Below are 14,196 nucleotides of genomic sequence, written 5' to 3'. Positions count from 1 at the left end.
GTGCACACCACTCGCCGCCCCCGGCTGTGCCGGCGTGCCCCACCTCCGACTGCGCGTGACTCAGACCCGCAGGCTGGAGACAGCAGCGCGTGCTGCCCTGCGCGGGGTTATGAGCGGCCCGGCAGGTTAGGCCGCCCTGCTGTGGCCTGGCAGCTGTCACCGCGGCAGCTCTTTCCAGCCCCCGAGCAAAGCAAACCACGGGCTGCAGCAGAGCAAGGGCTTCCCTTCAGAGGCTCGTGACCGGCCCCTTTAGCCTCTGGATCTTAACTGATGATTCACTTCTCACAGGGTACTGCGTCACCGGCCCACGGCCACAAGCTTCTAAATGAGATCTTGCTTGACCTGAGGCTCATGAGGTTAAATGTGTTGTCAGACTCAGTGGGAGCTGCCCCCAGCTGAGCTGGCACAGGGCACCGAGGACAGGGGCCTGGCACCTGCCCGGCCCCATGTCTGTGTCCCATCCCTGCGGGACACCCTGGCGGGATGGGGTGGGCCCGGCCACAGCACACAGGCTCGGAGTCAAGGCAGAGTTTATTGGCCCCTGAGCCCTGCCCCTCGTCCTTCCTCCCACAGCCGGCGACGCTTGTGATGGGAAAGGTGACAGAGACCCACAGGGACAAAAGGCCCTCGGGACAGCGAGGCAGCCCCAGGCAGACAAGGACGTGGGGGTTTCGAGAGACGCGGGTGCTGTCCTGACCTGCTGTGGCGGGAGCTGGGGCTGTGCTGGCTCCCTCCCCGCCTGGAGGTGCAAACAGGACTGAGACAAGGGTCCTCTGGCCACTGGACCCATGGCCACCACTGTCCTGCCCACGCTTGGCATTCTGAGTCCGAGGCCGCCTACCTTGGTCCCATTTACCAGTTCCCTCCTGCACCGCTGCCTGCCACGCTCCATCCAGACACTGTCCTGAGGGGCCCAGACATCACTGGATGCAAGGCTTTCACAGAAAGCCCTGGAGGCCTGGGGAGGCGGCAGTGGACTTGTGGCAGTTTTGGTGGGAGGGGTCAGCGCCTCAGGGCTGAGGTGCGGGCCCTGCTTGCTTTGGTCTGGAATCGCCCAGGACCCCTCTGGGGCGGAAGTCACAGCTTCTCCTTGCCCGCCTGGATGCGGGTGTAGGCCTCTTGGTCAAGCGGGACGTAGCGGCCCTTGCGCGAGTCCAGGTAGAAGACTGGGTCTTTCACCAGGGCCAGGTCAAAGCCCTCCTTCCGCAGCTCTGTCTTCTGGAACTTGTAGGTCCCTGGGGGGCAGAGGAGACTCAGAATGTGCAAAAAACACTCCATCTGGGATGTCATGGGCTGCCTCTCCTTCTCCACAGCCCCAGCAAAGCTGAGAGGGGCCGAAAGGGACGGCTGAGTTACCCACCCCCGCTGCAGGTAGGGCAGTAAGATGTCAGAAGGGAGCTGTGTGCCTGAGTCACACAGAGGGACAGCAGAGTGGGGACGGCTCCCTTCACCTGACACCTACAGAGGATGTGTGCCTCACCCCTTAGGCAGGTAATGGTATTCCCTGCATCTAAGATGCATGTGTTTTCACATTTTAACATCTCTGAAATAGTTTAATTAGCTGGTCCTTTGTAAGTAAACTTTTTTTTTTTTTTTTGAGACAGGGTCTCACTATGCAGTTCAGGCTGGCCTTAAACTCATTTTATAGGCCAGGCTGGTCTCGAACTCGCAACAATCCTCCTGCCTCAGCCTCCCGAGTGCTGGGATTACAGAAGTGAGCCACCACGTCCGGCAGTAAAACTGTCTTTCAGTCAGCCAGATCAGCCTCGCTGTGTGAGGACTGCTGCTGAGGCGCACCTCTGGGCTCGGCACACAGCTGTCGTGGAACTGGGATTTAACCTGGGTATGACCGGCGACCAGATGGACTCCTCTCCTCCATGTCACTCCTGCCATGTGGCTCAGCTGCTTCTCCCAGCAGGCCCTGGGGTCTTCAAGTCTCCCCCACTTTGAACCCGGACTGGCCTTCTTTGCTTTGCCCAACAGAATGTGGCAGGAGCAGTGTCACGGGAGTTGTGTGTGATTCCAGATGACCCACCTCAGGTGAGACCCCCGGACCCACGCTGTCCAGCAGGGCAGGCATTTGCCCAACATTCTGTTGTTTTTGAGACAGGCTCTCACTATGTAGTTCAGGCTGGCCTTGAATTCACTATGTAGCCCAGGCTAGCCTCAAATTCAGGGTTATTCTCCTGCCTCAGCCTATTGAGTGCTGGGGTTACAGGTGTGTGCTCTACAGTCTCCCCTTGTAGCTATTTACAATTTAAATGAACTGAAATGAAACATTTAGATTTCAGTTCCTCGGTGACGCTGGTCTCATCTGAGATGACACGCAGCTGGCCAGGGCAGGTAGCCACCTCACCGTGCACCAGGGACAGTCAGCATTTCTGCCATCATAGACGGTTCCATGGTGTGCAAGCAGCCAGCCAAGAGCCAGAGGTGAGGCCACCCTCGACCCTCTTGCCCTAGCTGAGCCACTAAGCGATGGCAGCTTTGGGTAACCCAAGTGGGTAGCAGAAGAACCACTCAGCTGAACTTAGCCCTCGAACCGTTCACCACAGAACTGAGCCAGTGAGGCATGTCTGGAGCCCTTCGGAGGTGGTGTGGCACCTGAGGTGTCCTTGTTTCTCCTGGGCAGAAGTCACAGATGTCTGAGCCTCAGAGCTCACAGTGTCCCCATCCTATGGCACACTGAGCCCTGGGCCCTACCCACTGCTTCAGGTGCCCCTGACGACCAGGTGCCAGCCACCTCGCAGAGCGTGTGTCGGTGGGGAGGCCTGCCACTGACATGGGGGCTGATGACCATGTGGGGGGTGGCGAGGCAGATGTGGCCCAAGGCTGAGCACAGGCAGAGGCTGAGCACAGGGAGCAGCAAGAGCACGGGGGGCGGGGGTGAGCTCCCACACTTCCTGCCCACCAGGGAACTGATAGCTGCTAGCAGACCAGCAGGAGGATGCCACCTCCCTGCCGTGTGGCTCAGCTGACAGTGCTCACCCAGACAGCTACGACAGCCTGTTCCTTTGTCTGCCCGCTCCTGGTCAGGGCCACCTGCAGTCCCCTCCCATGTGGCACCCGGTAACCAGAGAGGTCTGTAGGTCACAGATCTGACTGGGTTACTACTTCGCTCAAATACTTCTGTAGCTCCCTACTGCCCCTGGGACAGTCCACATCCAAGCCAGCATGCAAGGGCCTGAGCATGTGGCTTCATCCTGCCGTTCCCCACTGCCTGCCCCTCTCGGGCTTCCTCTCGCGCCTCCAGTGCCAAGGTTCCTTGCTGTCTTGGGGACTTCACATTTGCTATTCCCACAGCCTGGAATGACTCCCAACCCGGCTGCAGAGTCATTTGTATTTACATTCAGGTATGAGCTAAAGTGTCACCTCAGGAGCCACCCAGTCACCCCAAATGTGGCTCTATTTGCTTTGAGTTTTTTCTTCCTCCCCACCCCCACCCCCAACCCCCGGTTGTACTGGGGCTTGAACCATTCTGGACAAGTGCTCTAGTGTTAAGCTATATCCCTACCCTCTTTAAAATTTTATTTTGAAGCCGGGTGTGGTGGTACACATCTGTAATGCCAGCACTCGGGAGGCTGAGGCAGGAGGATCACTGTGAGTTCAAAACCAGCCTGGGCTACAAAGTGAGCTCAATATCAGTCTGAACTCCATAGCGAGACCCTGTCTCAAAAAGACCCCCCCAAAAAAATAAATAAATAAATAAATAAATAAATAAATTTTATTTTGAGAGGCTTTCACTAAATTGCCCAGGATGAAAAAAATAAATAAAAAAGAAAAGAAAAGAAAAGAAATAAAAAATAAAAATGAATTGCCCAGGATGGCCTAGAACTTACAATTCTCCTGCTTTAGCGTCCTCAGTAGCTGGGATACAGGCATGTGCCACCATACCTGGCTTCATTTGCCTTTCTTTTTTTGTTTTTGAGACAGGGTCTTGCTATGTAGTTCAGGCTAGTCTCAAACTTGCAATGATCTTCCTGCCTCAGCCTTCTGAGTACTGGGATTACACACATGCCCTGCCTTCATTTGCCTTTCTGATCTGCTGTCTGTTACTTCTCTTTAGAATTCCTTGTCCTCTAGCTGCTGGGTCTTAAAGCTCCAAGAAAGTGGAGGTGGGGTGTGGCTCAGAGTAAAACATTTGCCCAGCATGCACAAACCTTAGGTTTGACCCCCAGTACTAAGGAAAGGAAAAAAGCTCTAAGAAGGCAAAGTTCCTGCCAGAATTTGTTACCTGTATCCCTAATGCCTAGCATGATGCCAGATACACATTCAATACCATTGCACATGGAACAGCTCACCAGCTACCTACTGGAAAGCTGTGGGTAGAGGTCAGTGACAGCCCCCAGGCCTGCAGAGAAAGGATGCGGGGAAGGACCCGGGCCTGGAGCCTGGTGCCAGAGCAGGGAGGGACACACCTGTTTTGTGCAGCTCTGGCAGGAAGCGCAGGAAGATGGGGCGGGCGTACAGGGGCAGTTCCTTCTCCAAGGCCTGTGCAAAGTGCTCCAGATCACAGCTGCTGGCGGGGCTGGCCACAGCCGCCATGCCAGCCCGGCCCTCGGTTCCTGGGAGCAGGAGGGCAGACTGTGAGCAGCTGGCAGTGAGCTGGGTGGTGCCTCCCGAATCGCACCTCGCCCTCTCCGCTCATACCTGGCACCTCGACACCATACACCGCCACGTCGGCCATGTCCAGCAGGTGGCTGAGCGTGCCCTCCACCTCGGTGGTGGACACGTTCTCGCCTTTCCAGCGGAACGTGTCACCTGTACGGTCCCGGAAGTACAGGTAGCCCAGCTCGTCCATCACCAGCACATCGCCTAGGGAGGGGCTGGGTGAGGCTGGACCCAGGCTGCCTGGCCCTTGGTCCAGGGGCTTGACAGCCAGGCTGTGCGTCCGGGAGCCCAGGGCTGGGTCTGACACACGAGCTGAGCCTGGGGGCGCCCTGGGCAGGTCTTCTCGGAAGGTGGCAGAAGGCGGCAGAAGGCTCCTTCTGGGAGTCTCAGGACTGGGGACTCACCAGTGAGGTAGGCTTGGTCCCCCTTCTTGAAGACGTCCTGAGCGATCTTGTTGTTGTTGGAGCCCTGGTTGAGGTAGCCGTCAAAGCGGCGCAGAGGGTCCTGCTGGATGATGCGGCCCACTAGCTGGCCTGGCTGGCCTGGGAGACAGAGCGGGCAGAATCAGATTTGTCCCTGGTGCCCTCTCCTACCTGTCCTCCCCGCTCAATGCACCCTGCGTCTTCATCTGACTTGATTCATACTGCTTTCCACAGAAATGACCTGTTTCTAGGCCTGCGGGTGTAGCTCAGGGTAGAGTTTGTACTTAGCATGTGCATGGCCCTGGGTTCAAGCCCTAGTTCCAAAAGAAGAAAAGGAAAAGGGAAGAAGGTAGTTCCTATTCTCCTTCCTGCCTGAGAGCTCTCTGAGGGAAGGAGCTGGCCTGACACCGTCCACTGAAGGTAAGACAGCGAGCAGGGCTCAGACGCACTGGACGGTCACCCAAGCAGCACCCCGAGCCCCAGCCTCGGGCTGTGGTGCACTCAACGAGCTTTGTGTTCTTGTGCTCCCCGGGTCAACCTGATGAGGCAGGGCTGCTGCTTTGAGGTAAGGGGACTTGGGCGCTGAGAGGTACCTGGCCCCCGGCACGGGGCTGAGGCAGAATCAGCCGCAGGTGGCCGAGACTCGGATCCTCTTGGGGCAACATGAAATGAATGGACTCAGAAAGAAGAAAGGGGAAAATGTACATCTATACACACGCACAAGCTGGCTAAGACAACTGCACGGCTAATTTCTGCTGGCTTACTGAAAGGAACAGTTAGTGCTTAATTGCTTGATCAATCTTTTTGTTTGTTTGTTTTTGGTCTTTTTGAGACGGTCTCGCTATGCAGTTCAGGCTGGCCTTGAGCTCACTTTGTAGCCCGGGCTGGTCTCGAACTTGCAATGATACTCCTGCCTCAGCCTCCCGAGTGCTGGGGTTACAGGTGTATGCCACCACGCCTGGCTGCTTGATCAATCTTGCATGTCTGTATCTGGTAATCTGAGCAACTAATTTGAAGATAACAATGTGCAATACAATAGCCATTGTTAATTTACTATCATCTTGTTTTCAAATTCTGTATCATTTTTATTGTTTTTATTCATTTTATTTTTTGTCTTTTTGAGACAGCGTCTCATTATGCAGTTTGGGCTGGCCTTGAACTCACTTTGTAGCCCAGCCCTTAGGCTGGTCTTGAACTCCCAACAATCCTCCTGCCTCAGCCTCCCAAGTGCTGGGATTACAGGCATGCGCCACCATGCCCGGCTTTTTTTTTTATTGTTTTTTAAATTTTTTTATTCTCTTTAAAATAAAAAGGGAAGAAAATGAATGGACTCAGGCTGGGGATTTAGCTCAGTGGCACAGCGCCTACCTAGCAAGTGCAAGGTCGTGAATTTGATTCCCAGTACCGGAAAAAAAACAACAAAAAAGAAAAAAAAAAATGAACGGACTCATGGGTGGACAAGACAGTGGATGGGCGGCTGGATGGACAGTAAAGGGACACCTCGCAGCCCAAGAACAGAGCCATCTGATGGCCACTGGACGGAGTAGGCTCCCCATCCACCCACACTGCCAACCTCCCTCCTGAGCCTAAACCTTCCCCTCTGCCACCAAGTCCCAGGGCTGACCTGGCTGGCAGGGGATGCAGACGCCGTTGGGCCCCCGGATCAGTTCCATGGTGTCCTCGTTGACACGCACCAGCCGGATGGGGTACACGAAGGACAGGATGCGGCTGTTGAAGCCACAGGCCCCCACCTGCAAAAGCCAACGCTTAGGCGCAGGCTGTCCCCCATGGGGCCTGAACGAGACAGCGGGGGCAGGGGGCAGCCAGGACCCACGCCCACTCTCACTCCGGGACTCTTCGCTGCAGCCCCGCCTCCTGTCCCCGAGCCGGGCCGCACCTGGCTGTCGAAGTTGCCCAGGCTGCAGTTGCACTCGGTGGCTCCGTAGAACTCGGCCACCTGGGGGATGTGGAAGCGGCTGGTGAAGTCCGTCCAGATGGACTGGCGGAGGCCGTTGCCTATGGCCATGCGCACTCGGTGCTGGGTCTCTGCCTCCCGGGGCGGCTGGTTCAGGAGATACCGGCACAGCTCACCTATATACTGCACGATCTGGGAGCAGGTGGGCTTGGGGTGAGCCTGAGCCCACAGGGTGGCCCTGCTTCGCCTCCCGAGCATCCCTCAAGTCCTGCCTGAGCCTCAGTCTCCCCATCTGGACAATGGGAGTGTTGTTCCACTGACAGCAGCTGGCCGTGCTCTGAACTGTCAGCTCATAGATGCCCCCAAGTCTGTCGCCCAAGCGGAAAGGGACTGCTCATCCCCGGCCCTCCTTACTCACAGTACAGTTGTACTTGATACAATCATCCCAGAACCGGGAGGCTGAAAATTTCTTCCGGATCACCACTGTCATGCCGTGGAGCAGACACTGCCCCATGCCCACGATGTTTCCTGAGGGCAGAGGGGGCCTGGAGGTCAAGGAGCCGGAGACCCGTCCCCCAGCCCAGGCTGACGTCTTCACGGGCCCTTCCCCCTGGCCTCTTTCCTGTCCTGTACCCCTACACGAACGAATCGTCTCTCTCCCCTATTCAGTACCTACGGGATCAAGTGTACACTCGACACTGCTGAGCTGGCCCAGCGCCTGTGAGCCGCCACTCAGCCAGGCAGGACTGAGCTACCCTTCCTGGCTTCTGTACCTCAAACCTGCTCCTCAGGAAGTTCTCCAGGTACCCACCCTTCCTCCACACTCACCCGGCCTTCTCTCCATAGTGTTACATACACATGCACACACGCACTGGCCTCCCTTACACCGCACAACCGACGCTACACGTGCTACCCATGTGTGAGGAGTACAGATGTCACCCCACTGGGAGGCGGCAATGGTTACCCTCGTGGACAAGCCGGGGGGCCATGGCCACGCCTGCACTGAACCCAGACTGGAGTGCACTCGCTGGCCAAGCGGGGGAGGTGTGCCTGAGGACAGGGTGCTGGAGGCTGAGGGGCGGGCAGGGCTACCTGCAGAGTGGTAGAGGGGGAGGCAGTCATAAACAATGTCGTCGGGCCGCATGCGGAATCCGTAGTACACGAGGGCAGCCATGCGGTAGTACCTGGGAGGGCAAGGGCGAAGCGCTCAGTGGGCCCCTGGAATGGCAGCAGTGCCCCCCACACACCCGGGCCCCCGCGCCTTACCTGCTGTGCACCACGATGGCAGCTTTGGGAAGCCCTGTGGTGCCTGACGTGTAGATGTAGAAGAGCTTATCTGAAGAGAACACAGACGGGGAGCTGTGAGGGGGCCCGGCACAGGCACCTGCTCCCGGCACGCCTCCGCCAGGAAGCGCCCGGACGGCCTCCACACCTCCGCTCTGCCACCCGCACCCCCGCCCTCCACAAACGCTTCCTGGGCCTCCCTCTGTGCCAGCCCGGCCCGCTTGGAGGGCCTCACCAGGTGGGACAGATGAGGACACAGGTGAATCAGATACTGAGCACCGGGTAGGGGGCGGGCAGAAGCGCAGGACCTGGCAAAGCCCAGCGGCACCACCTGGCCAAGCTTGTGGGCGTGGAGATGGCAGCAGGTGGGCTTCCGGGAACGGCGGGCGGGGGAGCGAGGCAGCTTCTGCACCACTGGCCATCTGTTTAGGCCACCCCGCGGCTCTGAGTTGGGACTGTCGCGTTACAGTTCCTGTACGGGGCACAGCCCACTGGGAATGACTCTGTACCTTTATTGTTTGCTCTTTTTTTGGAGCCGGGATCTCACTTAGGTAGCCCAGGCTGGCCTTGAGCTCTTGGCAGTCCTCCTGCCTCAACTGCCCAAGTGCTGGGATGACAGGCGCGTGCCGCCGTGCCCTGCTCAACTCTACATTTGGAGCAACCACACCACACCAGGCTCTCTGGCTGTCTGCTTCGTGCCACCTGCGAGTGGCACAGGGGCACCAGGGTGAACCTGGCACAGGCCCTGCGCTCAGGCAGCTTACGGAAATGTCCAGGAGACAGACAGGAAAGGCAAGCGGAGGATGGTGACGGGGACAGGACCAGTCCCGAGCCCTTCCTGCCATGCCCTAGCCTCAGAACTTGACCCCCTCTTTTCTTTGCAATCTGTAAAGTCAACCCATAAAGTAGACTCAGTTACCGTCCCCCGTTTTATGGCTGTGGGGCACAGGCTCAGAAGGCAGGGCAGGTGTCCACGGTCACAAGGGAACAGACTGCCAGCATAAGGACTCGGATCTGCCTGGGCAGCATGAGCTCTGCTGCCACACAATGCAGCAGGCTTAGATTTGGCAGGACTGGGGCGAGCCGCAGGGCAGGGCAGGGCAGGACAGGCTGGAGCCAGGAGGAGCTGAGAGCTCCAGGAGGCTCCTGAGGAGGACCTGGCCACAGCCCATGCAGGGACGACAGAGCTAGGGCAGATCCTGCACTGGCCAGGGCCTCTGCTAGGATTCCCAGGGTCTCGGCCCTGCCCACCTCCCCACCTTGACCCCAGCTGAGGTGAGGCAGGCTCCTAGGTACCCTCGGTCCTCAAGAAAGACTGCCTCACAACTCAGAGAACTGATTTGGTGAGCTCATCTTGGCATCTGGGTCTTTCCACCTTCACAGTGACCCCAGAGTGTCCCAGGGTATCAGTCTCCGTGCTCCATGGAAAAAGGGAGGTGCTGTAGCCTGTGTGAGCCACACGGCAAGTTACCAGCAGAACCCAGGCCTTCTGGCCCTAAGACAGCGGGCGCTCTGCCCTCAACCCAGCCTAGAAGCCCCGTGTGGCGGCGGGACCCACCTGTGAAGCCCTTGTCAGGGCGGGCAGGCAGGTGCTTAGGGGCCTTGTCCAGCAGAGGGTCCAGGTGCTCTGTGCCTGTGGGCACCAAACTGGCCTCCCAGGGGCCCGAGCACAAGAGGCTGAGGGAGGGGTCCAGGCTGCCATGGATCTCGCAGACAGCTGTTGGGGAGACAGGCAGGTCAGCGGGGGGACTGCTCAAGCCAGGGACGCGTATCAGTGAGCAGGCTGGTGTGGAGAGAAGAGGGAGCCCCTTCCCTGTGGACGTGGCCCAGGCTAGCATGCAGCCACCTGCAGCCATGGCTGATAAGGTACCAACAGCAGCTGGTGTCACAGCTGGGGAAACACACTGGGGCTGAGAGCAAGGGCGCAGCTGTCTTACACCAAGGGCTGAGCTCTTCCCACCAGGCTCGGCCGCTCTGTGGCAGCTGGTTAGAGGGCAGGAGTGGAGAGCGGGGACCCGAGGGCCCCCTTCAGAGAGGGAAATTTCGCTCAGATTCCTAGCCACTCACCCACGCTGACCACGGGGCCATTCTGGCCTCTCCGCCCTGCTTCCTCTTGCTTCTTCCTCTTCTCTTTATTTTTGGAAGTGACGGCCTCACACATAGCAGGCAAGCGCGCTACACTCTGTGGCTTCCCCTCGATTCACCCGGCCCTCTCCCTTCTCCCTGTTGCATTCTTCTTCTCCCTTGAGCATCTTAACCCCCCAGTCCATTTCCGTGACCTCAGCAGTGCGGGAACAGAGACCGGGAACACCGTGGTCAAGCCCTGCAGCCGTGTGACCGTGGGTTAGCTCTCTTCCCTCTCTGAGCCCAGTTCATCACCCACAAAGCCAAGACGACACTCCCGGCCTCTCTGGTCCTTAGGAAGATCAGAGCTGCTTTTGTAAAGCACCAAGCTCAGCACTGGGGGCACCCGATGTGGAGCAGCAAATAAAACACAAGTTCCGCACTGAGGGCAGGACGCGAGTCCCTGACCCCACTATAGAGACGGGGCCGCTCTGTGGGGCCCAGCCAGCACCGGCTGCTCTGCGGCTGCCCCACAGCAAGCGCCTTTTGAGATCAGGCGGAGGCAGGTACTGCAGGAGAGGAAACTGACGCTCCGAGACTGACCCCCACTCAGGACCTCCAGGGTCCCTGGCAGGGCCCAGGATGTCTGACTTTAAGGCCTGTGCCCTTACGCATGGAGCCATGCAGCCTTCCCCAGGAATGGGAGGGAGGCGTGGTCTGTGTGGGAGGGAGCCCACAGAGCCCCACCGCCCCCTGCTCCCCAGAGCTCACCTGGGGCCAGCTCGCTGCCAAAGATGAGGGCCCGTGCCCGCGAGGTGGTGAGGCAGTGGCGCAGGGCGTCGCGCCGGAGGTTGGTGTTGATGAGTGCGGCTTCCACGCCCAGCTTGGCCATGCCCAGCCACAGTCCCACGAACTCATTGCGGTTCTCCATGAACAGGGCAGCCACGTCGCCCGAGGCCAGGCCCCGGGCCTGCAGAAAGTTGGCCACGCTGCTTGAGTAGTCGTCCAACTGGCGGAAGGTCCAGTGGGTGTCTGTGCCCTCGAAGATCAGGGCCGTTTTGTCGGGGTGGCGCTGAACCACGGACGCAAACAACGTGGGGACTGTCCTCCGCTCCCGCAGGTACCGGCGAAGCTTTGCCTTCACCTTCAGAAGCACCAGGCCACCGCTGTGTGGGAGCGGGCAAGGGCTGTGACTGCCAGAGCGGGAGGGTGGGGTCCTGATACCCCAGCCCGGGCTGCTGCGCTGCTGGCCCGGGCCTCACCGCCAGCTCCTCCCGGGAGCTTGGCACAGTGACATGTACACTCTCACCCAGGTCTCACAATGACACCAGATTATGCGATGACTCTCCTTGACAGGGCAGAAGGGAATCAAGGTCCTCGTGACACCATGATTTGCCCAGGGCTTCTCCCCCGGCCTCTCTGGTTTAGAGTTCAACTCCTCCTCCCCTCTAAGCCCGCTGTTCTACCAGAAGCCTTCCAAAACCAAGTGCCACCTCCAGGCCCACAGTCCTGATCGCCAGGGCCAATGAGGGACGACTCTTTCTCCCTGGAGCCCCGCTGGGGCGGGGCTCTGCCTGGTCCACCACCTCGTCCCCCAGGTCTGCTGCGTGTCAGGCACAAGGTAATGTTCATGCTGTGGAATCACCTGGCAACATCTCCTTCCTGCCCTACCCCTGCCACCCCTGACTCCTGGACTCTGTGAGCCCTCCAGCCGTGTGCCTTTGCTGACACTGTGCCCTTTGGCTAGATGCCCGCCTTCCACAGCTCCAAGTCACCTCTCAAGTACAACTCCTTCCTCCCAGAAGCCTCTGAGTGCCCAAGCCTCCGGCCTCAGCCGGCCTCTCCCTGCTCCCTGTCCCACACGAGTCCACTCCTCGCCTTCAGGCTGTCTCCCACCCAAGTCCCCCTCCAGTCCTGTTGCGGCACCCTTTCTGCAGGGCCCCTCCACACCTCCTTCTGTAACCCACCCAGACTGACAAGAGCTAAGCTGCCTGTTTTGGGTGTGCTTCCAGTGCTGGACCCTGGAGCCAGCCTGCAGGGGGCTCTGCGCGTATATGTAGAGTTACAGCACTTTGAACTTCTGGCCAGTCTGAGCTTAGCAGACTGGGTTTGCCCTGCGCCTCTCCCGGCCTCAGAGCCAGCTTGGCACCTGGTGTGGAGTTGCTGAGAGCAGGTCCTTCAAGATTTCTAACTTAGGGCCCGCTCTAGAATTCAGAGCTCCTGGCGCCCTCTCAAACTCGGGACCACCTGAGGAGAGGTTCCTCTTCACTTTGTCATAAACTAAAGGGTACCCTCAGGTCCCCTAAACACCCACCGTTTATTGTGGTCCCGCTCTCCAAGCCTGCCTCAGCCCAAGGAGCCTCCAGGTAGGGAGAATCGCTGGGAGAAGACTTTGACCTTGGAGATGCAGGTACCAGGCACAGCTGCCAGGGCAAGGGTGTGGAGCAGAAGCTGCTCCATAGGGGCCCCGATGTCCTGGGCTGGTGGGGACATCGGTGGGTTTGGTCTGGGTACATTCTGGAGCTCAGAAGCCCAGTGTGGTTGAGGGCCGCCAGGAAGGACCAGAGCAGGTACTCACAAAATGTCTCGCCTGATGGTCTTGATGAAGATCCGGACGAAACGCCAGCCTCCGGACCCCAAGTAGAGGAGCAGCACAGAGAACCCCACCTGGGTCCAGGGCAGTTTCAGGACTAGCTTGGAGAACAGTAGCACCCCCACTAGAGAAGCTCCGAGCAGCATTGTGACCTGCAGGTACAAGGGGGTCAGAGAACCCAAGCGTCTGTGTCCCAAGGCTCCGAGCCTCCTGGCCCCAGCAGCCACTCCACTGCGATCCAGAAGTTCAACTATGGTGAAGTGAGAGTTCTGGGGGTAAAAGGAGATGGGTCCAGTCTCTAGTATCGTCTCTATTACTCTCCAAGTGACCCCGGGCAAGTCCCACCTCAGGCCTCAGTCTCCCATCCTGTGTAAAGGGTCCATGAGACTCCTCAGAGCCTAGATCAGATCACTGCTCTACACCCAAGATCCTTAACCAAGATATCTGAGGTTGTTACTGACTGATAGGCCTCTGGCTTGACTCCCTCTACTCATGGAGGTTCCGGGGATGACTAGAAAGCCATTAACACCTACAGGTGCAGCTCTCCGGGAAGGCCGCCCTGCTCGGTCACTACCCACCCACTCAGGCAGCCTCCTGCCTCTACTGGCCGATAGAGGGCGACCCAGCAAAACCGTCAGAGCCAGGAGGTGCTGAGAGGTGACCGCCGGGGTGGGGTGGGGGGCGGTGATTGAGGGAGAGGAAGAGGGTCCTGAAAGACCTCCTATCCCGGAGCACAACACGCGCACAGGCGCGCACACACACACACACACACACACACACACACACACACACGGATCCCTGGGGACCTGGGCTTAGGAGAGGGCAATGGCTGACCGCGCTCTAAGACTTGTCTCAGATTAGGACTCTGGGGCTCTATTCTTGGCTCTCTGCGGACTTGCTAGGGGGACAGCTGACGGGACTCAGTTTTTCATAGGGTTTTCCTATTCTTAGCTGAAGGTCAAGTCCGTGAAGTGGCCTGGGAGGCTCCAAGGAAGGGTGGGAGACGGCCTGGCCCACAGGGAGCCCGGACCGATCTCCTGTAGAAAAGCCCGAACGGGCGGGGGGTGTCACAAGAAACCAGCGCCCCGAGCCCAACGCCAGGACGTCCAAGGTTCTCAGACCTCTGGCCTCCAGCGGCGCACGGAGGACAGCGGCAGGACCCGTCCAGGGAGGCCGGGGATGGGGCGAGGATGCGAGGGGCGCCCACTCCCTCGGGCCCAGGGACAGACCTCACCCCGAAACAGCCAGGACAGGGAAGCGCCCAGCAGGGGCGCGCCCCTCGCGCCGGGCCGGCCCGGCCGCTTCCC

General features: G+C 58.9%; 1 protein-coding gene across 1 annotated transcript; it reads right to left on the bottom strand.

Annotated features, from left to right (window-relative positions):
* Positions 1-513: 513 nt before the first annotated feature.
* Positions 514-13,041, bottom strand: Slc27a4 (solute carrier family 27 (fatty acid transporter), member 4; the record flags this gene model as incomplete). Its single annotated transcript, XM_005413538.2, is given in 12 exon segments — positions 514-1,235; positions 4,419-4,565; positions 4,651-4,815; positions 5,016-5,153; positions 6,658-6,784; positions 6,931-7,140; positions 7,367-7,476; positions 8,041-8,132; positions 8,215-8,284; positions 9,791-9,949; positions 11,068-11,462; positions 12,875-13,041. Coding segments are annotated over 12 exon segments (1,932 nt in total). The 3' UTR covers positions 514-1,077.
* Positions 13,042-14,196: the final 1,155 nt, after the last annotated feature.

This window comes from Chinchilla lanigera, unplaced genomic scaffold (assembly GCF_000276665.1).
Source record: "Chinchilla lanigera isolate Chin_1 unplaced genomic scaffold, ChiLan1.0 scaffold00169, whole genome shotgun sequence".
Classification (NCBI taxonomy): domain Eukaryota; kingdom Metazoa; phylum Chordata; class Mammalia; order Rodentia; family Chinchillidae; genus Chinchilla; species Chinchilla lanigera.
The sequence above is the reverse complement of the archived record's forward strand: the minus strand, read 5'-3'. Positions and strand labels throughout refer to the sequence as shown.